This window comes from Oncorhynchus mykiss, chromosome 15 (genome assembly GCF_057628025.1).
Source record: "Oncorhynchus mykiss isolate SJ-2025 chromosome 15, ASM5762802v1, whole genome shotgun sequence".
Lineage (NCBI taxonomy): Eukaryota > Metazoa > Chordata > Actinopteri > Salmoniformes > Salmonidae > Oncorhynchus > Oncorhynchus mykiss.
Window position 1 is genome coordinate 18,710,933 of NC_143036.1, and position 22,865 is coordinate 18,733,797.

At 44.2% G+C, this 22,865-nt stretch overlaps 1 protein-coding gene across 1 annotated transcript in view; it reads left to right on the forward strand.

Annotated features, from left to right (window-relative positions):
- dnah5l (dynein, axonemal, heavy chain 5 like) overlaps window positions 1-22,865 on the forward strand; it is a 68,315-nt gene that overhangs the window by 17,605 nt on the left and 27,845 nt on the right. Inside the window, exons 14-47 of the mRNA XM_036943917.2 lie at window positions 1,732-1,851; window positions 2,023-2,224; window positions 2,833-2,928; window positions 3,054-3,227; window positions 4,059-4,148; window positions 4,473-4,628; window positions 5,015-5,154; window positions 5,366-5,517; window positions 5,792-5,999; window positions 6,277-6,364; window positions 6,538-6,661; window positions 6,867-7,036; window positions 7,262-7,354; window positions 7,751-7,954; window positions 8,185-8,265; window positions 8,355-8,759; window positions 9,598-9,716; window positions 9,802-9,938; window positions 10,075-10,237; window positions 10,377-10,488; window positions 10,574-10,702; window positions 10,789-10,988; window positions 11,434-11,587; window positions 11,724-11,990; window positions 13,741-13,869; window positions 14,108-14,323; window positions 14,843-14,989; window positions 15,309-15,481; window positions 18,459-18,637; window positions 18,915-19,102; window positions 19,749-19,943; window positions 21,482-21,616; window positions 21,793-21,982; window positions 22,488-22,705. Of these exons, the coding sequence (XP_036799812.2) occupies window positions 1,732-1,851; window positions 2,023-2,224; window positions 2,833-2,928; window positions 3,054-3,227; window positions 4,059-4,148; window positions 4,473-4,628; window positions 5,015-5,154; window positions 5,366-5,517; window positions 5,792-5,999; window positions 6,277-6,364; window positions 6,538-6,661; window positions 6,867-7,036; window positions 7,262-7,354; window positions 7,751-7,954; window positions 8,185-8,265; window positions 8,355-8,759; window positions 9,598-9,716; window positions 9,802-9,938; window positions 10,075-10,237; window positions 10,377-10,488; window positions 10,574-10,702; window positions 10,789-10,988; window positions 11,434-11,587; window positions 11,724-11,990; window positions 13,741-13,869; window positions 14,108-14,323; window positions 14,843-14,989; window positions 15,309-15,481; window positions 18,459-18,637; window positions 18,915-19,102; window positions 19,749-19,943; window positions 21,482-21,616; window positions 21,793-21,982; window positions 22,488-22,705 (5,554 nt within the window). The remainder of the gene's footprint in view (window positions 1-1,731; window positions 1,852-2,022; window positions 2,225-2,832; window positions 2,929-3,053; window positions 3,228-4,058; window positions 4,149-4,472; window positions 4,629-5,014; window positions 5,155-5,365; window positions 5,518-5,791; window positions 6,000-6,276; window positions 6,365-6,537; window positions 6,662-6,866; window positions 7,037-7,261; window positions 7,355-7,750; window positions 7,955-8,184; window positions 8,266-8,354; window positions 8,760-9,597; window positions 9,717-9,801; window positions 9,939-10,074; window positions 10,238-10,376; window positions 10,489-10,573; window positions 10,703-10,788; window positions 10,989-11,433; window positions 11,588-11,723; window positions 11,991-13,740; window positions 13,870-14,107; window positions 14,324-14,842; window positions 14,990-15,308; window positions 15,482-18,458; window positions 18,638-18,914; window positions 19,103-19,748; window positions 19,944-21,481; window positions 21,617-21,792; window positions 21,983-22,487; window positions 22,706-22,865) is intronic.

Genomic DNA, 22,865 nt, shown 5'->3' on the forward strand with positions numbered 1-22,865 from the left:
ATTGACAGAAGCGTGCTATATGGCAGACCAATCCAAACTCATCTCTCGGCATGTCCAGCCCACTCATTATCTTAACCAATCATGGCTAGCGGGAAGGTTGCTCACTTTTTTCGTGTTTGAGAAGGCATTTCTGACAAAAAAAAACATTTTAAAAAATTTAAAAAGTTTACATTAGTAGTGACCCGTGTTTAAAGCTTGGGAAATCTTTTTGTATCCAAATCCGGCTTTAAACTTCTTCACAACAGTATCTCGGACCTGCCTGGTGTGTTCCTTGTTCTTCATGATGCTCTCTGCGCTTTTAACGGACCTCTGAGACTATCACAGTGCAGGTGCATTTATACGGAGACTTGATTACACACAGGTGGATTGTATTTATCATCATTAGTCATTTAGGTCAACATTGGATCATTCAGAGATCCTCACTGAACTTCTGGAGAGAGTTTGCTGCACTGAAAGTAAAGGGGCTGAATAATTTTGCACGCCCAATTTTTCAGTTTTTGATTTGTTAAAAAAGTTTGAAATATCCAATAAATGTCGTTCCACTTCATGATTGTGTCCCACTTGTTGTTGATTCTTCACAAAAAAATACAGTTTTATATCTTTATGTTTGAAGCCTGAAATGTGGCAAAAAAAATGTACTTTTGTAACCATTTCCTGCTTTATGCAAGTCAACAATTCTTAATCTTAGGTATTTTGAGATCTCTTTCATTCCAGGGATGGTTCACATCAGGCAATGCTCCTTGTGAATAGCAAACTCACATTTTGTGAGTGTTTTTTCTAGGGCAAGGCAGCTCTAACCAACATCTCCAATCAATTGTCTCATTGATTGGACTTGAGGTTAGCTGACTCCTGACTCCAATTAGCTTTTGGAGAAGTCATTAGCCTAGGGGTTCACATACTTTTCCCAACCTACACTGTGCAAGTTTAAATTTTGTATTCAATATAGACAAGAAAAATACAATAATTTGTGTGTTATTAGTTTAAGCACACAGTGTTTGTCTATTGTTGTGACTTAGATGAAGATCAGATCAAATTTGATGACCAATTTATGCAGAAATCCAGGAAATTCCAAAGGGTTCACATACTTTTTCTTGCCACTGTATATATACTGTATGCCATAATTCTACCACATTATACACATAAATATACCCCATATGAATCAATCTCCATGTGTGACAAATTAAACCCTGAATGAAAAATATTGATTTATTTTGCAATTTAACAAACTGCAGCTATAAAACCGTTTCGACCTATTTCCGTAAAGTAAGTAAGCCTCTGAGATTGAAATAGGGATGCAGGCAATTTTTCAGCACAGTCATGGTATGCAAGCAATATTATAAGTCACCCAATAACTTCTTGCAGAAAGTGGCCCTGCTTTCCAACTCAAAGACTCTGTAAACTGCAGTACTATGCTCATATTTCAGGACAAATCTACTCTGAAAAATGTTGCTTCATTCATAAGTACATTTGTCTATTCTAGAGGACATTCAAATGAAAGCAGTTAATTTTACATTATAGCTTCCAACTAATCAACAATTATGGTGATGCATGTGAGGTCATGTTTAAAATTGTTTTTAAGTAAAGTAAACCTACGACTGTGCCAAGCAACTATTGCGAAATAAATATTATAGTATAATTATATTATTCACACTCTGGAAGGATTTCTATGCCTTATTTGTTAGCATATGGAACCGTGTTACTGAAGGACGTCTATGGCATGTCTCCTCTCAGAAACGAGATGTTGAGGAAGATCAGAGAATGCACACAGCTCAACCAGGAGTATCAGCTGTGCTTCCAGAGGGTGCGAGAGAAGCTTCGGGACAACCCCAACGACAAGCAGTTTGAGTTCAGGTAAACAAAACAAAAAAGTAGACGATTTGGAGAAATTAGACCCGGGTCAATTACCTATGCTTTTCTTTTCCTATTCTCAGTTACATGTAAAAACTGTTTTTTTAACCAATAAAATAGTTCAAAAACGAATTGAGCACACCTCAAATAAACACTTCATCTGTGTCACTGCAGTGAGAATTACATCTTCGGCAAATTCGACACATTCTGCAAGCGACTGGAGAAGATTGCAGACATGGCCTCCATTTTGGAGGACCTCGCATCTCTGCAACACATGAAAGTGGAGGGGATCGAGAAGATCTTTGTTCGCTATCAGACCATTGTGACCACCACCAAGTCCAAGACCTACAATGTGCTTGACCACCGCAAGTTGGAGGTGCTATTTTATTTTATTTATATATTTTACCAGGCAGCTCAATTAAGAAAAACATTGCATTTACAATGATTACCTGGAGAGACATAAAGCCTACTGTGGGGCAGGGGGTGGGGATACAAATAAAACACAGACGGAAGACACTTGGCAACAGTACAGATACATCACCAGACACACAGTGGAAGCAAAGCACATCACGACAAGAAAGGCATCCCCGCATGACATGAAGAGAGTCCTATGGCAACAAGCACCATGGCACAAACAATGTTAAGGGCAGACAACAGAACAAGAGAAAACAACAAAGTGTCAGACCACAATACAAGTAGCATAGCACTACTGAATAGCCAAATGGACAGATAGAGGCAACAAATAATAGCAGCGCAAGCAGCCAGTCAGAAAACAGAGTGAGAGTGTCCATGATTGAGTCCTTAATATCAAATGTATGATGAAGTGCTGGTTGTAAAAACAGACGATAATCTGGCTATTACAACTGCCATAACTCCATGAAATTGTAATATAATGGTTTCTGTGAGGGTTTTAAATTGATCAAAAGCGTTGTATTGAATTGCCTCTGAATTGTGTGAGTGCTACAGATCCTGCTCTTTGCTCAGTTTGACAGTGACTACACAGAGTTCAAGTTCCAGATCCAAGGACTCTTCCAGTCTCTCCAATCATTGCTAGTGGCCTGGTTTGAGCAGTCACTAACCGTGAGTTCTCACTGATCCAAAAGTCTCTATGACATCTAAGGGTACCAGCTAATCTCGAATTGTAAAGCATGTTTCTATGATGATTCGTCACCTTTCACCTCGCTGAATTCTTTCTCTACCATTAGACTGAGCGAATGCTTGACCTCCTCTCCAAGTTTGAGAATGGCGTCGGTAAGCAGCTGGACCTCACAGACAAATACATGGCAGTACTGCAGCGCTATAGCCGAGACCTGGAGCTTGTCAGGAAGCTCTATCAAAAGCAGAAGGACAACCCTCCCATTCCGCGAAACATGCCTCCTGTGAGTCCATGTAGTCCAACTTTTCGAAAATGTGCTGCACATAGCAAATTGGTAGCATTTCATGATAAAAGCATGATGAATTATGTGTTTTTCTTCCAGCATTCAACTAACACATTCACTGTTTTGTTATAGTATAATGTACTCAGACCTCTGTGGCCACTGCAAAATACATTTCACACATTTGCTGGCTGCCCACAGAGCTTTGCAGCACTTCCTCAGTAAATTTGATGTGCGGTGACTATGGTGTTAATGTCAAAGCCTGTATGAAAGAGGATCTAAAGCAGAGCTCTACAACCCTGTTCCTGGAGAGCAACCGTCCAGTATATTTTTCACATCTGATTATAATAATTAGCTGGTTGATGAGATGAATCCAGTTAGAACCAACCCGGGTTGGTTCTACAGGAGGGTAACTCTTCAGGAACAGGGTTGGAGTGAAAACCTACAGGAGGGTAGCTCTTCAGGAACAGGGTTGGAGTGAAAACCTACAGGAGGGTAACTCTTCAGGAACAGGGTTGGAGTGAAAACCTACAGGAGGGTAACTCTTCAGGAACAGGGTTGGAGTGAAAACCTACAGGAGGGTAGCTCTTCAGGAACAGGGTTGGAGTGAAAACCTACAGGAGGGTAGCTCTTCAGGAACAGGGTTGGAGTGAAAACCTACAGGAGGGTAGCTCTTCAGGAACAGGGTTGGAGAGCCCTGATATAATGCATTTATCCCTTTTCAGACATTTAAGGCATACTAAACATACAGTGTGAAGAACATGGACAGCACATACAGAATGTCAAGAGTCTTTTTGGTCTTCATAGGTTTTAAAATGCTTCTCTCTCTGGCAGGTTGCAGGGAAGATTATGTGGTCGCGGCAACTATTCCGAAAGATTGAGTTACCTATGTCTATCCTGAAAAACAAAATGGACATTCTAAAGGTAGTCTTTTACAATTTCAACAACATTTCCTCAATTGTTTTGTTTGATATGTAACCCTAAATGAGGTAGATGTGATACTTTGGGTTGACACTTTTCAAACTTTGTGTTTTCTGAATTCATACTTTTGTGTGGGAAGCAAAACAAAGGAAATTAATGAAATGTGATATCTACAGTACCTAATTTGTATGGTCCCCAAAGAAAAATATGGTTTCATTTATACTCTCATTATATTTAGAATGCATGCCCAGTACATTGCGTCATTCTGAGCAGTATGCTAGTGTAGATATTGTTACAGAGACTCGTGCTTCTCTTTTTGTCTGGCAGACCCCTGAGATGAGGAAGGTGATCAGAAGCTATAACAAGATGGCCGCCGTTCTCCTTGAGTTCGAGCTCCTGTACCACAGAGGCTGGAGCCAAGCCGTGGAGATGGGCCGTCACGGCCTGAATGCATCGCTGCTTGTCAGAGACCCAGAAACAAAGGTTCTGCCCATTCCAAAGTGCCGCTAATGTCGACATTATATTCAGATAATGGCCCTTTCCTTAGAGGCCAAAGCTATAGAACTAAGCAACACCTTGTATTATATTTGATAATGTTAACATTATTTAAGTGTGTGTTGTGCAAATTTGAGATTTACATTAAAAATGTTGTCATTTAGCAGACGCTCTTATTCTTAGCGACTTACAGGAGCAATTAGGGTTAAGTGCCTTGCTCAATGACACATCGGCAGATTTTTCACATAGTTGGCTCGTGGATTCGAACCTGCAACCTTTCCATTATTGGCCCAACGCTCTTAACCGCTAGGCCTACACTTTCCGATTTCACTCTGTTAACTCACCCTTCAATATTGTGATTCTTGCTTGCCCAGAAGATATATGTTAATCTTGACTCCTTGGTCCTGGAGGTTCTGCATGAGGCTAAGTGCATGCATAAGCTTGGCATCGCGGTCCCAACTGTGATCCTGAATATGTGTGCCAAAGAAGTCGAGCTGAAGGCCCAGCAAAACAGGTGAGATATTATTGATTGAATCAAGTGTTTCAGTAATCAGTAAAGTGTTGAACTAAACCAAAACACCCTATATCTCCCAGGACCAGGTTTGGTGACCAGGTGTTGACTATGGGTCTAATGTACAATACATGTCTATTTTTTACAACAGTTGAAGCAAAAATGCACATGGTATCATAGAGGATGTTTTAATAGTGAAATCCCTTTGTCCCAGGCTACAGGAAATGCTGCAGGACTTTGAAGCAGTCTTATCCAGGATCCCTCCCATCCTCCTCCCCCTGATGCAGCCCTTCATCAGACACGTGGAGAACTCTCTCTCCCCAGGGCTCACTACTCTCTCCTGGACATCACTCAACACCGACAGATGTGAGAGCAGTTTACTGTAGTTTACTGGTAAAATTCGACAGGGTTCTCCTATTCCAGTCCTGGAGACGGTTGTACAGTATGTGTACAGGCGTTAGTTCCAACCCTGTGGTAATACACCTGATTCAGCTAATCATAACTCATAAGGAGGATTATGATTGGGTTAAATATCTGAATCAGGTGTGTTACTGCAGGGCTGGATTTAAGCATTGAATCTGGGATTGTGTTCTTTCAGTAATATTCAGACTTAACCAAACAAACTGTCCTTTTCTTGTAGTCATAGAGAATGTATATGGAGTACTGCAAGAACTGGAGCAAGTTGCAAAGGTTGCCATGGATACACTGGAGTGTCGCATCGAGAGAATCCTACAGGCCATGTCGTCCACTGCCCTGCTGGTGCTGCCCGAGGATATGCCCGTTTCATCCCAAAACTTTCATAGCCAGGCTGAGGAAACTGTGAGGTCTGCTGGGAAGGCACTGAGCATGTGAGTGCTGACTGAGCTCTACAAATTATACAGAAAGGTCAATTATGCCTATGTTTGGTTAGTCCAATATGTGAAATCTTAGTGTCATTACATGGTTTGATATGAACTTGCAACAAGTGACCAACAGACAAAGGAAAATAAAGGATTGGTGTTTTCAGAGTAATCGTCTCTCTATTACCATTACCAAAAACAGCATCATTGATCAAATCATCAGGGTATCATTGTTTGAAACGTTTGCTCAGTTTCACTTCAGCTGTTTATCTTGATTTCACTGCAGCCAAAGTAAACAAGTGGAAATGTCTATGTACGAGATGACTGACGAGCTGAAAAAGAGGATGACGCCAGCGGAAGTAGTCAACCTAAAGGTGGGTTAGTGTGACTGACTCGTTGAACAGCGCAAGTTTTCAGGTCTCAGGACAAAGTTACTTTTCACACAAGTGTGGTTCAAGAAACCACCTCTGTTACATTAGCAGTAAACGCACAACTACACCTGTCAACAATGAGCCTTTGTGTAACGCCTCAATGTTCTCTGATTCAGGGGTCTCTCCAGTGTCTACACCCGGATGCTAAACAGAAGACACGCTGCCAGTTGTGTCTAGCCTGTTGCTTTTACAACCTGATGGCTCAGCTGTGCCAGAGGAACACAGAGGCCCTGGTCAAAGGTGAGATTTCCAATTGTTCTTTTACCTATGTGAGGTCATCGGGGTTGGGATCAACTCTGTTTTAATCAAACCAAGACATTAATTCAAATGCAATAATTCAATGAAAACAATACACATTGGCAATAATAGTTAGTTGCTTTTGACTGAGTACCAAAACTGCCCTAAACTGACGTATGTTTTCCTATAATCATTTACATTTTCATAGCTACAAGGTCATCCCTTGATTCTCTGAGGCGAAGGCTTCATGTGGCGAGTTCCAAGTACCAGTCGTCCTCGTACCTGAGTCGACCACAGGTCCAGGTTCCTCTCTTCGAGGCCTCTATTCAGCTGGCCATTCCCAACATCGTCCTCAAGCCCAGTCTAGAGGACATCCAGGTACTCCTTGACACATGTAAAGAAATAGTCCAAAGTCAAAGTTTATTGGCAAATTGGATAGAAAAGATTAATGGAAAATATATATATTTAAGTCTATTTTATGTTATGAATATACACATGAGTGTGTTTATTGCTATCTCTTCAATATTCAATTATTTTCTACTGATAAATCACATAGTATGGTGGCATTGTCCTCTGTCTTTGTCCCCTGCTTGTGTCTCACAGAGTACTGTCAACAAAGTTGTGAGCATTGTGCTGTCTATGGCTACAGACATCCCACTATGGACATTTTCCCATCTACATCACAAGCAGCTTCAGGTAGGCTTGCTATCTGGTCGATGTATCTGCTGCTTATTACGTCTGCTGTGTTGCCTTGGACTTTTCTGCTCTAACCCACTGTGAATATTTCTTATTGTTCTATATTTGATGAATTTGTACCTTTTCTCCATATAGTGTGTTTTATTTCTTTTTAGTGGTATTGTGTGTTGTCCTGTTCACTGTTGGCCAGGTCGTATTGTAAATGAGAATTGGTTCTCAATTGACTTATCTGGTTAAATAAAGGTGGAATAAATAAATCAAATAAATAAACTAAAGATTCCTGAATGGTATTACTATCATATTTTTTTCTTATAATTATTCCTACCTTAAATATTGTTGAGAAATTGAATGTAAGAAGTGATCCAAATTGGGGTCTTTCCCTGTGCCCCTCCCCAGGCAGAGCAGGCTGCAGTCAGGGACGCTGGGGATGACGGCCCCCTGACCAAACAGCTGGTCCTCAAGCCCCTGGACCGGCAGCTGGCCGAGCACAAGGACGTCACCAAGGCCGTCATCCAGCTGGGTTCCATCGTGTCCTCCCTCAGGACCGAGGCCGGGGATGTACTGCAGGAGTTCCATCACTTCTCCACCCTGTGGAATCAGGTCTGCTGGGCTGGAAATGTTAGCGATACATAAAACAATGCTGGTGGCATCATCTTTGAATGATCCATTAGTATTCAAGTTTTACCAGAGCCAGGATGTACTAAGCCAAGAATGAAAGAGAGAAAGACTCTATGTCGATGAATTGATGTACTGTATACAATGATTTGATATGATTTGATCATATTTGACCGTTCGGATCTATATAACATGACTCGTATTGTTCTCCCCAGGACCCAGAGGAAGAAGTGAAAACCTTCCTGGAGACCAGTCCATCCCTCCCAGCTTTCAGCACTCAGATTTCCTCCTACTCTGTTAGTGACATTCACTCATTGTTTTACATATTGGATGGTTGTCATTAGATTTTGATCTGTTTGATGTGTTACTTGCTCACCTCATGCAGAAAATGGAAGCTCAGATTGACAGCTTGCCAGCCTCCTGCACTGTGGGTTCAGTCCTGTTCCACACAGAACACCTTAAGCTCTCCCTGACCCAGGAGTGCCGTGCCTGGAAACGGGCCTTTGGAGCTGCGCTGAACAGCCAGGCCTCAGCCGACATGGCCGACATCTACTCCTTTGTGGACGGCCTGACCAAGAGGCTCCAGAGGCCTGTTGAAGACCTGGAGGACGTTAGGGGAGCCATGGCCTCTCTCCGAGAGGTCAGAGAGGCAGAGATCCGGATAGACGCCACCATCGGCCCCGTGGAGGAGTCGTTTGCCCTGCTCAACCGCCACGAGTTGATCTTCAGCGACGGGAACGCAGAGAAGGTGGACGGGCTGACGTACGCCTGGAGGAACCTCAATGCAATGGTGGGTGGAAAATGTTATGTATTTCACGTCACATTTTCTCACCTGACATTTTATTGTTCCTCTATTCACTTGTCCCGTGTGGAGTTTCTGATGCCAAACATTCTCTTGTCAATCACCTTGTAACCCACTGAGGCAAAATATAAGAAAAGGAATTTGGAATTTGATGAAGTTTAAGACTCACGTACATCGACTGTGGTAGTTGTTGCAGCCAACCAAGACATATATTCTGTACATGTGGCAGTAGAGGGCAGCAAACCACTGAGTATGTGACGAACATGCCCTTCTTGCTCTCTCTCAAGTATGAGTCAAAAATGGTTCCTGTCTGCTTTAAAGCCCAGTGCATTCAAAAACATGATTTTCCTGTGTTTTATATATATATTTACACACCATGCGGTTGGAATAATACTGTGGAATTGTGAGAATTATGATAATGCTGTTTTAGTGTGAGAGCTGTTTGAAAAGCCCGCCTGAAATGTCCACCTCTTTTAGTGGGATGGATTTTTGGCCTGCCTGGTGACCCGGCAGTAAATTAGTTAGACTAAAAATAATGAGTTCCAAACCTCTCTGCCAGCTTGACCATTTTCATTGAAAACAATCACAGTAAGGTATTTCATTGTTACCCAGAAATGATTTGATATTGAGATATAAACAGCTGCATTGGACCTTTAAGGGCTGGCTCTCCCATAGGCACCAATGCTTTAGCAGCTTGATCTGGTCTGCTTAGTTCATTAACTGTAAATTAATCAGAAAAAAGGAGCAAGTGAGATGTCTCACTTCCTCTTCCATCTCTGTTTGAGCTGTGCTCTGTATCTGAAACCAAAACAATGTCCATCAAAAGGTGATGGAAACCCAAAACACCCTGGTGAAGATTCAACCTGCCATGAAGGCAGACCTACTGTCAGGGGTAGAGACCTTCCAGAACTCTGTCCAGACCTACTACTCAGATTATGACAAAAGGTAGAATACAGTTATATTTTTCATTCAGACATTTTGCTCAATAGTTGATAGATTCCTGTAATCCACATGCTTTATGTTCATCAAGTGGCCCTGGAGTGGAGGGGTTGACCCCAGATGAAGCCAGCGACAGACTGCAGAGCTTCCAGGCCCAGTTCAATGAGCTGTGGAGAAAATATGTTACCTACTCTGGAGGGGAGGAGCTATTCGGCCTTTCAGTTAACGGTGACTATTCTCACATTTATATCCACATTGAAATACACTGTTTCCTGGACCCATATTTTACATATCCTTGGACTTCAAAACACTTTCAATGGAGATTCAGGACTAGGCTAATATGGCTAATATCTCTCGTTAACAGAATATCCCGATCTTCAGAGAATTAAAAGAGAGCTGGGTCTTTTGTCAAAACTTTACACGCTCTACAACTCTGTCACTGAAAGTGTCACTAGTTACTATGATATCCAATGGGCCGACCTAAACATAGACAAGATCAACAATGAACTGCAGGATTTCCAGAACAGGTAGAATCCCATGGACTGTGATATATACATGTCAATATGCTGTATTGGAAAATAATCTAAACGATAGATAAGTTAAAGTTGAGTTGCTGACTAATCCTTGTGAACATTGTGATTACTCTATTTTTCCACTTTCCATAAGAATCCGGAAACTTCCCAAGGCGTTGAAGGAGTGGCAAGCCTTTAGTGACCTGAAGAAGACAATCGATGACTTCAACGAGACGTGCCCCCTACTTTACATGATGGCTAACAAGGTGAAACAATACCTTTAATTTAATCATCTACAACTCATATTGCTTTTCCTGACGATTGTCCCTTTCAATCCCCTCTCCCTTTCAGGCGATGATGTCCAGGCATTGGAGCCGCCTGAGTGACCTCACAGGTCACATCTTCGAGGTGGAGTCGGAGAGCTTTGCCCTCAGAAACATCATGGAGGCACCACTGCTCAACTACAAAGAGGATATTGAGGTACTATGTCACCAAATCCCCTCACCAAAATGGGCAAACAATATACTTGTAAAATATAATTAGGTGTGCTGTGTTTATCTGGACAGGATGTGTGCATCAGCGCCGTGAAGGAGAGGGACATTGAGGCCAAACTGAAAGACGTAGTGGCAGAGTGGAGCAGCCACACTCTCACCTTCGCCCCCTTCAGGAACCGGGGGGAACTGCTACTGAAGGGTACTGACACTGCAGAGAAGGTGGCCCTCATGGAGGACAGTCTGATGGTGCTGGCCTCACTCATGAGCAACCGGTAGGTACCACCACATCCTCATGTCTGATTTGATCGAATGGATTTCGAACCCAGGTACCACAATATTAGCAATCAGACATGAATTCAGAATTGAATTCAATGTTTACTGTATCGCTTCTAGGTGACCATACAGATAGTTGTCGATGGCGGCAGGTAGCCTAGAAGTTGAGATGCAGGTAGCGTAGCGGTTTGAGAATTGGGCCAGTAACCGAAAGGTCGCTATTTTGAATCCCTGACCCGACAAGGTGAAAAATCTATCTGTGCCCTTGAACAAGGCATTTAACCCTAATTGCGTCAAGGTCACTGTTGATAATGGCAGACTCTGGCTGTGACCCCACTCTCCAAGGGTGTCTCGGGGAGAGTGGGATATGCAACAAAAAAACACATTTCCCATTCACACGTGTATTAATACCCACTGTACATGTGTGAAATTATACTTTTCCAGGTATAATGCCCCATTCAAGCCTTCCATCCAGCAGTGGGTGCTGAAGCTGTCTAACACCACTGAGGTCATAGAGAAATGGTTGACGGTTCAGAACCTGTGGATCTACCTGGAGGCCGTATTTGTCGGAGGGGATATCGCTAAGCAGCTGCCCCAGGTCAGAACAAGCTGAACCATGCTCTGTTTACCTGTTGATTCACTATTGTTTCACTTGAATGTAGATTCAATTTGAACTTAGTGTGAATTCCAGGCTATTCAAGTAAGGATATGGCCACTAAATCTGTCCCATATAGGAAGCCAAGAGGTTCCAGAACATCGACAAGTCCTGGCAGAAGATCATGCAGCGTGCCCACGAGGTGACAGGTGTGGTGCAGTGCTGTGTGGGGGACGAGACCCTCAGCCAGCTGTTGCCCCATCTTCTGGAGCAGCTGGAGGTGTGTCAGAAGTCCCTGAGCGGGTACCTGGAGAAGAAGAGGCTTGTGTTCCCTCGGTTCTTCTTTGTCTCTGACCCTGCTCTACTGGAGATCCTGGGACAGGCCTCAGACTCCCACACCATACAGGTACTGGACTGGACAAACTAAAAACATTCTATGGCTGGGTTACGTTAGGGCATTTTCTTCTACTGTACTGTTTCTCCATGTCTGGTATGGCCATAGATACCATTGATACACGACCATGCCAAAGGTATGTGGACAGCTGCTCATTGAACAGCTCAATCCAAAATCATGGCCATTAATATGGAGTTGGTCTCCCCTTTGCTGCTATAACAGCCTCCACTCTTCTGGGAAGGCTTTCCACTATATGTTGGAACATTGCTGCAGGGTCTTGCTACCATTAATCCACAATAGCATTAGTGTGGTCGGGCACTGATTTTGGGTGATTAGGCCTGGCTCGCAGTCGGCGTTCCAATTAGTCTCAAAGATGTTCGATTGAGTTGAGGTCAAGGCTCTGTGCAGGCCAGACAATTTCTTCCACACCGATCTTGACAAACCATTTCTGTATGGACCTCACTTTGTGCACGGGGGCATTATCATGCTGAAACAAGAAAGGGCCTTCCCCAAACTGTTGCCGCAAAGTTAGAACCACAGAATCGTCTAGAATGTCATTGTATGCAGCGTTATATGTAGCGTTATGATTTCACTTCACTGGAGCTAAGGGGCCTAGCCCGATTCATGAAAAACAGCCCCAGACCATTATTCCTCCTCCATCAAACTTTACAGTTGGCACTATGCATTGGGGACTAGCGTTCTCCTGGCATCTGCCAAACCCAGATTTGTCCGTCGGGCTGCCAGATGGTGAAGCGTGATTAATCACTCCAGAGAATGCGTTTCCACTGCTCCAGAGTCCAATGGTGGCAAATCCCTCCCTCCCATTTTAGACACAATTGCTTAGTATGGCAAGTTTTCAGGTTATAAGATGCTCAGACATGGAAACCCATTTCATGAAGCTTTCGACAAACAGTTATTGTGTTGACGTTGCGTCTGGAGGCAGTTTGGAACTCGGTAATGAGTGTTGCAACAGAGGACAGATGATTTGTACACGCTTCAGCACTCAGTGGTCCCATACCACTTCGCGGCTGAGCTGTTGTTGCTCCTAGACATTTTCTCTTCACAATAACATCACTTACAGTAGATCGGGGCAGCTCTAGCAGGGCAGAAATGTAACTAACTGACTTGTTGAAAAGGTGGCATCCTTTGACGGTGCCACGTTGAATGTCACTGAGGGGCAGCAGGCAGCCTGGCCGTTAGGAGCGTTGGGCCAATAACCGAAAGGTAGCTGGATCGAATCCCTGAGCTGACATGGTAAAAATCTTTCGTTCTGCCCCTGAGCAAAGCAGTTAACCCACTGTTCCACAGACGCTGATGACGTGGATGTTGAGTAAGGCAGCCCCCCCGCATCTCTCTGTTTGAGGGGTTGGGTTAAATGCGTAAGACACATTTCAGTTGAATTCATTCAGTTGTATAACTGACTAGGTATCCCCCTTTCCTTCTTCAGTAAGGCCATTCTTCTGCCAATATTTGTCTATGGAGATTGCATGGCTGTGTGCTCGATTTTATGCACCTGTCAGCAACGGGTGTGGCTGCTATAGCCGGAACCACTCATTTGAAGGGGTGTCCACATGTATTAATTGTTTGGTGTTTTAACTATTGTCTCAATGTGTAACTGTGCAGTCTACATTATGTTTTTTGACTGCATAAAATGAAATCAATCAAAATCAATGAAATGTAGTGCGGTTCTAGTTCTATCATTTGTCGTTATCTCAAATTAAACCTCTCTCAAACTGTAACTTGTCATCTCCTTTGGGTACAGGCTCATCTGCTGAGTCTTTTCGACAATGTGAACTGTGTGGTTTTCCATGATAAGAACTATGACCAGATCCTAAGCTTCCAGTCCCAGGAAGGAGAGACAGTAGACTTGTCCGAACCTGTTTTGGCTCAGGTACACTTAACCTACTGTACACACTGCTGAGTTGAAGGCAATGCTCCTCAATGCATGACTCACATTTGGCATTGGTGTTCTGATACGTTTCAATACAAAATGGAAGTTTCTTATTCCCATATTAAAAAGCCATTCTGCTTTGATTCCTGCTCAACCATCTACTTTATATGTTCAGAGGTAGACTAATCATGTGGCGCAGATCCATTACTGAACATTGTCCTCTGATGGTGTCCGATAGGGAAATGTAGAAGCCTGGCTGGGGCTCTTGCTGGACAGAGTGAGGAAGACCATCCATGGCATTATCCGGCAGGCTCACATGTCCATCAGTGACGCAGGACTAAAGCTGGTGGAGTTCCAGTCTGTGTTCCCAGCCCAGGTGGGTCTGCTGGGCATCCAGATGATCTGGACCAGGGATGCAGAGGAAGCACTGGGGTTCAGCAAGGGAGACAAAAAGGTAACAGTCTGGGCATTCAAATACTGTACATGTAAGATACTTGCAAGTATTTGAGGTGTGCTTGATTTTGCTTGGAGCTTCCACTTTTGGGACCATTCCATTGGTGCTATTATACTAGGTAAAGTATATGTTGTAGAATGTGGTTATACTGTACCTGAAAGGGAATTGTATTTTTTTTTTTACCTTTATTTAACTAGGAAAGTCAGTTAAGAACTAATTCTTATTTACAATGACGGCCTACCCTGGCTGAACCTTAACCCGAACGACGCTGGGCCAATTGTGCACCGCCCTATGGGACTCCCAATCACGTCCGGTTGTAATACAACCTGGAATCATACCAGGGTCTGTAGTGACGCCTCTAGCACTGAGATGCAGTGCCTTAGACCTCTGCACCACTCGGGAGCCGGAATCTTCACCTCTAGACAAGAAGTAGCTTTATTTCTAAAATGTGATTTTGTGGATACATTGTTGAATAAATTATTTTGTGTTTTCTTTTTACTTCTTGACTTGATTGCACAGGTCATGCAAACTACCAATCAAAAGTTTGGGGATATCCTGAATGAGCTGATTGATATGACCACTCGAGACTTGACCAGGAATGAACGCACCAAGTATGAGACTCTGATAACCATCCATGTGCATCAGAAAGACATATTCGACGACCTGGTGAGCATACCCTTTGCATTGTTTCAAAGTCTTTTCCCCAACCACATACAAGTTGATGTATTAACTTTCTTAGAAGCCTTATAGTATTTTTAGCAAAAGTACAGCAATAGTAAGATATTGGAATGCCATCTCTTTTTTTCAATGCAACATTTATACAACCTATTTTTCAGTAAGAAAGGGGGCACATTTTTCATGAATAACCTCTAGAATATTCATTGGGCATTTCATAAGGTATCTTATAAAGCTTTGCATGACTCTCCATCAGGTTGTACTATATAAACGTAATCCATGACTAAATCCACATCCCAATATCACTCAGGTGCGAATGAACATCCGATCGACATTAGACTTTGAGTGGCAGAAGCAATCCCGCTTCTACTTCATCGAGGACAAGGACAGATGTATAATCCAGATCACTGACGTGGAGTTTAGCTACTGCAACGAGTATCTGGGCTGTACCGATAGACTGGTCATCACCCCTCTCACTGACAGGTCTTTAATAATTACACTAATGGTATTCTATCTACTCTGAAACTCCTGCTTGTATTATAGTGTTATTGTCTTACTGGGACATATTATGGGCAGATTTCCCAAGCACAGATTAAGCCTAGTGCTGGTCAAAAAAGCATATTCAGTGATGATTCAGGATAAATCTCTGGGAAACCAGCTCTGTGATATCTACTATAATGCATACCAGCGCAGACAATACGGCTGGCTGAAAAGATCTTATCCAATTGCAAGAATGAGTTTGTTGCAACAATTAAGCAAACTTTTAAGCAAATTTTACCAAATTTTTACCAGCATGTCACGTGCAACCAGAGAAAAAAAAATCCTAGACCATCTTTATGCCACACACAGAGATGCATACAAAGCTCTCCCTCGCCCTCCATTTGGCAAATCTGACCATAATTCTATTCTCCCGATTCCTACTTACAAGCAAAAACTAAAGCAGGAAGTACCAGTGACTCGCTCAATAGGGAAGTGGTCAGATGACGCGGATGCTCCACTACAGGACTGTTTTGCTAGCACAGACTGAAAAATATTCTGGGATTCATCCAATGGCATTGAGGAGGACACCACTTCAGTCTTCGGGTTCATCAATAAGTGCATCGACGACGTCGTCCCCACAGTGACTGTACGTACATATCCCAACCAGAAGCCATGGATTACAGGCAACATCCACATCGAGCTAAAGGCTAGAGCAGCCACTTTCAAAGGAGTGGGAGACTAATATGGACGCTTATAAGAAATCCCGCTATGCCCTCAGACAAACCATCAAACAAGCAAAGCGTCAATACAGGATTAAGATTGAATCCTACTACACCGGCTCTGACGCTCATCGGATGTGGCAGGGCTTGAAAACTATTGTGGATTACAAAGTGAAACCCAGACGTGAGCTGCCCAGTGACGCGAGCCTACCTGATTAGCTAAATGCCTTTTATGCTTGCTTCGAGGCAAGCAACACTGAAGCATCCATGAGAGCACCAGCTGTTCTGGATGACTGTGTGATAACGCTCTCGGTAGCCGATGTGAACAAAACCTTTGGTCAACATTCACAAAGCCGCTGGGCCAGACGGATAACCAGGATGTGTACTCAAAGCATGCGCAGACCAACTGTCAAGTGTCTTCACTGACATTTTCAACCTCTCCCTCACCGAGTCTGTAATACCTACATGTTTCAAGCTGACCATCATAGTCCCTGTGCCCAAGGAAGCGAAGGTAACATGCCTAAATGATTACCACCCCGTGACACTCAAGTCGGTAGCCATGAAGTGCTTTGAAAGGCTGGTCATGGCTCACATCAACAGCATCCTCCCGGACACCCTAGACCCACTCCAATTCGCATACCACCCCAACAGATTCACAGATGACGCAATCTAAATCGCACTCCACACTGCCCTTTCTCACATGGACAAAAGGAACACATATGTGAGAAAGCTGTTCATTGACTACAGCTGAGCGTTCAACACCATAGTGCCTACGAAGCTCATCACTAAGCTAAGGACTCTGGAACTAAACACCTCCCTCTGCAACTGGATTCTGGACTTCCTGACGGGCCGCCCCCATGTGGTAAGAGTAGGCAACAACACGTCTGCCACGTTGATCCTTAACACTGTACTTTGTCCCCTCCTGTATTCCCCCTTCACCCATGACTGCGTAGCCAAACACGACTCCAACACCATCATTAAGTTTGCTGACGACACAACAGTGGTAGGCCTGATCACCGACAATGATGAGATGGCCTATAGGGAGAAGGTCAGAGAACTGGCAGTGTGGTGCCAGGACAACAACCTCTCTCTCAATGTGAGCAAGACAAAGGAGCTGACCGTGGACTACAGGAAAAGGCGGGCCGAACAGGCCCCCAGTAACATCAATGGGGCTGTAGTGGAGCGGGTCGAGAGTTTCAAGTTCCTTGGTGTCCACATCACCAACAATCAATCATGGTCCAAACAATCATGGTCCCCCTCAGGAGACTGAAAATATTTGGAATGGGTCCCCAGATCCTCACTACAGCCCCGTTGATGTTAATGGGGACCTGTTTGGCCCGCCTTTTCCTGTAGTCCACGATCAGCTCCTTTGTCTTGCTCACATTGAGGGAGAGGTTGTTGTCCTGGCACCACACTGCCAGTTCGCTGACCTTCTCCCTATAGGGAGAAGTTCGGCTGCACCATCGAGAGCATCCTGACCGGTTACATCACTGCCTGGTATGGCAACTGCTCGGCATCTGACCGTAAGGCGCTACAGAGGGTAGTGCGTATGGCCCACTACATCACTGGGGCCAAGCTTCCTGCCATCCAGGACCTATACAATAGGCAGTGTCAGAGGAAAGCCCATAAAATTGTCAGAGACTCCAGTCACCCAAGTTAGACTGTTTTCTCTGCTACCACATGGCAAGCGGTACCGGAGCACCAAGTCTAAGACCAAAAGGCTCCTCAACAGCTTCTACCCCAAAGCATTAGACTGCTGAACAATTAATAAAATCGCCACCGGAGCACCAAGTCTAAGACCAAAAGGCTCCTCAACAGCTTCTACCCCAAAGCATTAGACTGCTGAACAATTAATAAAATCGCCACCGGACAATTTACATTGACCCCCCCCCCCCCCCCCCCTCCCTTTTGTACATTGCTGAAACTCGCTGTTTATAATCTATGCATAGTCACTTCACCCCCACCTACATGTACAAATTACCTCAACTAACCTGTACCCTCACACACTGACTCGGTACCGGTGCCCCCTATATATAGCCTCGTTATTCTTATTGTGTTACTTTTTATTATTACTTTTTATGTTAGTCTACTTGGTACATATTTTCGTAACTCTTCTTGAAATGCACTGTTGGGTTAAGGACTTATAAGTAAGCATTTCACAGTAAAGTCTACACTTGTAGTATTCTGCGCATGTGACTAATGAAGTTTGATTTGATTGGATCATCAGCACAATGATGACTGACATGTTCGGACTCCACTAGGTGTTACATCACCCTGTCCCAGGCCCTGGGTATGAGTATGGGTGGAGCCCCGGCAGGGCCGGCTGGTACAGGTAAGACCGAGACCACCAAAGACATGGGCCGTTGCCTGGGGAAGTACGTTGTCGTCTTCAACTGCTCTGACCAGATGGACTATAGAGGGCTAGGACGAATCTATAAAGGTACTAAAGCTTGTCCATGGGGAGATAACATGGAAAGGTCTCTGACTTGACAATTAATCAAAGCTAAATATGATCTGTCAATACTCATAAAACACTGCTATGAATGTTGCTCTGACACACATAAAGAGGTAATGAGGGTTTTACTAAATGTGTCACAAAGACATATGTACAGTACGGCCCCTTTAAATGAAGCATTTCCTAAAAAATAACCATCATAGCATATGGAATTATGCAGAGTACATAAAGGGTATAAACGGAGAGCAAACATTATCTGCAGGTTTGGCTCAGTCAGGTGCATGGGGCTGCTTTGATGAGTTCAACCGCATCGAGCTCCCTGTCCTGTCAGTAGCAGCCCAGCAGATCTATATAGTGTTGCAGTGCAAAAAGAACAAGAAGACACAGTTTATCTTCACGGATGGCGACTTGGTGGAAATGGACAGAGAGTTTGGCATCTTCCTAACCATGGTGAGAGAATATCACATTTCACATTTTCACTAACATTGTGCTAAATTGCATGTAAGGTTCAAATACCAACTGTGAAAGGAAGATTTACTAGACATTATTTAGTGTGGTTTGCACACTCTTTTATAAAAATAAAAAAAATGTACCCCAATTTCGATCTTGTCTCATCGCTGCAACTTCCCAACGTGCTCGGGAGGTGAAGGTCGAGTCATGCATCGTCCGAAACATGACCCGCCAAACCCCACTTCTTAATACTCGCCCGCTTAACCCGGACGCCAGCCGCACCAATGTGTAGGAGAAAACACTGTTCACCTGACGACCGAGGTCAGCCTGCAGGCCCCCGGCCCGCCACAAGGAGTTGCTAGAGCGCGATGAGCCAAGTAAAGGCCCCCCCTGCCAAACCCTCCCCTAACCCGGGCAACGCTGAGACAATTGTGAGGTGCCTTATGGGACTTCTGTTCACGACCGGTTGTGATACAGCCAGGGATTGAACCGGGGTCTGTAGTGATGCCTCTCGCACTGCCTTAGACAGTGCCTTAGACCGCTGCACCACTCGGGAGGCCCCTTGGTTTACTTAATCCCTTCTTGAGTCAATTGTCAATGTTATGTTTCCTATTATCTCTGTTCTACTGGTCTTCGCAAATGGCAGAACCCTGGATATGCTGGCCGCCAGGAGCTTCCGGAGAACCTGAAGATCCAGTTCCGTACGGTGGCCATGATGGTTCCAGACAGAGCCATCATCATGAGGGTGAAGCTAGCCAGTGCTGGTTTCCGTGACAACCAAGTCCTCAGCCGCAAGTTCTACACCCTGTACAAGCTGTGTGAAGAGCAGCTCTCCAAGCAGGTAACATCAAGGTGGTTGGTTTCTCAAATGACTGCCTCGCCTGGTTCACCAACTACTTATCAGACAGAGTTCAGTGTGTCAAATTGGAGGGCATGTTGTCCGGACCTCTAGCAGTCTCTATGGGGGTGCCACAGGGTTCAATTCTCAGCCGACTCTCTTCTCTGTATACATCAAGGATGTCGCTCTTGCTGCTGGTGATTCTCTGATCCACCTCTACGCAGACGACACTATTCTGTATACTTCTTGCCCTTCTTTGGACACTGTGTTGACTAACCTCCAGACGAGCTTCAAAGCCATACAACTCTCCTTCCGTGGCCTCCAACTGCTCTTAAATGCTAGTAAAACTAAATGCATGCTCTTCAACCGATCAGTGCCCGCATCTGCCCGCCCGTCTAGCATCACTACTCTGGACGGACTTAGAATATGTACTACATATTACCTAATAACTACAAATACCTAGGTTTCTGATTAGACTGTAAACTCTCCTTCCAGACTCACGTTAAGCAACTCCAATCCAAAATTACATCTAGAATCTGCTTCCTATTTCGCAACAAAGCATCCTTCACTGCCAACATACCCTTGTAAAACTGACTATCCTACCGATCCGCAATGTAATTTGCAAAATAGCCTCCAACACTCTACTCAGCAAATTGGATGCAGTCTATCACAGTGCCATCCGTTTTGTCACCAAAGCCCCTTATACTACTCACCACTGCGACCTGTATGCTCTCGTTGGCTGGCCCTCGCTTCATATTCGTCGCCAAACCCACTGGCTCCAGGTCATCTATAAGTCTTTGCTAGGTAAAGCCCCGCCTTATCTCAGCTCACTGGTCACCATAGCAGCACCCACCCGTAGCATGCGCTCCAGCAGGTACAGTATATTTCACTGGTCACCCCCAAAGCCAATTCCTACTTTGGCCGCCTTTCCTTCCAGTTCTCTGCTGCCAATGACTGGAACAAACTGCAAAAATCACTGAAGCTGGAGACTCATATCTCCCTCATTAACTTTAAGCACCAGCATTCAGAGCAGCTCACAGATCACTGCACCTGTACATAGCCCATCTGTAAATAGCCCATCCAACTATCTCATCCCGATACTGTTACTTATTTATTTTTCTCCTTTGCACCCCAGTAACTCTACCTGCACATTCATCTTCTGCATATCTATTACTCCAGTGTGGAATTGCTATATTGTAATTATTTTGCCACTATGGCCTATTTATTGCCTTAACTCCCTTATCCTACCTTATTTGCACTCACTGTATATAGACTTTTTCTATTGTATTTTTGACTATGTTTGTTTATTCCATGTGTAACTCTGTGTTGTTTGTGTCGCACTGTTTTACTTTATCTTGGCCAGGTCGCAGTTGTAAATGAGAACTTGCTCTCAACTAGCCTACCTGGTTAAATAAAGGTGAAATAAGGTCACAGTAGGTCACAGTAGCACCATAGACAGTACACTTGTAATCAATCCTCATCAAGAACTTTGGTCACCAGCCAGATTGATTATAATCGTCTCCACTCACATGCTCTTCAAGGTCCACTATGACTTTGGGCTAAGGAACATCTTGTCAGTGTTGAGGACACTGGGTTCAGTGAAGAGGTCCAACCCCACTGAGCCAGAGAAAACGGTAGTGATGCGGGTGCTGCGTGACATGAACCTCTCCAAACTGGTACAGTCAAGTTTTCTTCTACCCTACAATCCAAGTGGTACTTCACCTCTATCCTTCACACTGAAACTAGAAGTATCTGAATTTGTGTTATCCTCAATGATTTTATGAATTTACATGAATGATTTACATTTTTTATTGTTAAAAAAAATAAACAAAATCCCTGGGTCTCTGACCAGGTGGATGAGGACGAGCCTCTATTCATGAGTCTGATCAACGACCTGTTCCCTGGGATCATTCTGGACAAAGCAGGCTACCCCGACCTGGAGGCTGCCATCCACGCCCAGACCCAGCAGGCTGGCCTCATACCTCACCAGCCCTGGGTCCTCAAACTGGTGCAGCTCTACGAGACCCAGCGGGTTCGCCACGGTCAGTCAACGTGCACTGGAACCTTCTGTTTTAAAGCTATAGTGGAGATGGTTTGGTGTTCGCCACGGTCAGTCAACGTGCACTGGAACCTTCTGTTTTAAAGCTGTAATGGAGATAGTTTGGTGTTTGCCATGATCAGTGATTCTTCACTACAGGGTTTGGCAACTCCTGTCCTGGAGGGCCGAAACCATTCTGTTTTTTCTTCTTCTACAAGTTAGTTAATTGCACTCACCTGGTGTCCCAGGTCTAAATCCATCTCTGATTAGAAGGAAATAATAAAAACCTGCCATTTTATGGTCTTGGAGCTGGCTATCCCTGCTTTACCACAGCCCTATATTGTAAAGCATGCATTAGACTAATGCATGTCATAACACGTGCCATAAGCAGTTGTAACAGATAGTGCAAACTAGTGTGAACCGTTTGCTCTACACACTGATATTCCTCTGCAGACCACAGCCCCTTCTCTTCCTCTCATTCTATGTTGATCTCATTCTCTTGCCTGTAGGTATGATGACACTAGGCCCCAGTGGAGCTGGAAAAACCACCTGCATCCACACACTGATGAGGGCCATGTTGGATTGTGGCACCCCTCACCGAGAGATGAGGATGAACCCCAAGGCCATTACTGCCTCCCAGATGTTTGGTACCCTGGATGTAGCCACCAACGACTGGACTGATGGGGTCTTCTCAACCCTGTGGAGGAAAACGCTTAAAGCCAAGAAGGTCAGCAAGGTCAATAGAGTTGGGATGGAATGGTATTGCCTTCAGTATGCTGTTCTAGTTACAGTGTGCTCCAAAAGTATTGGGACAGTGACACATTGTTTGTCGTTTTGGCTCTGTACTCCAGCACTTTGGAAAAGTGCACACTGTCAGCTTTAATTTG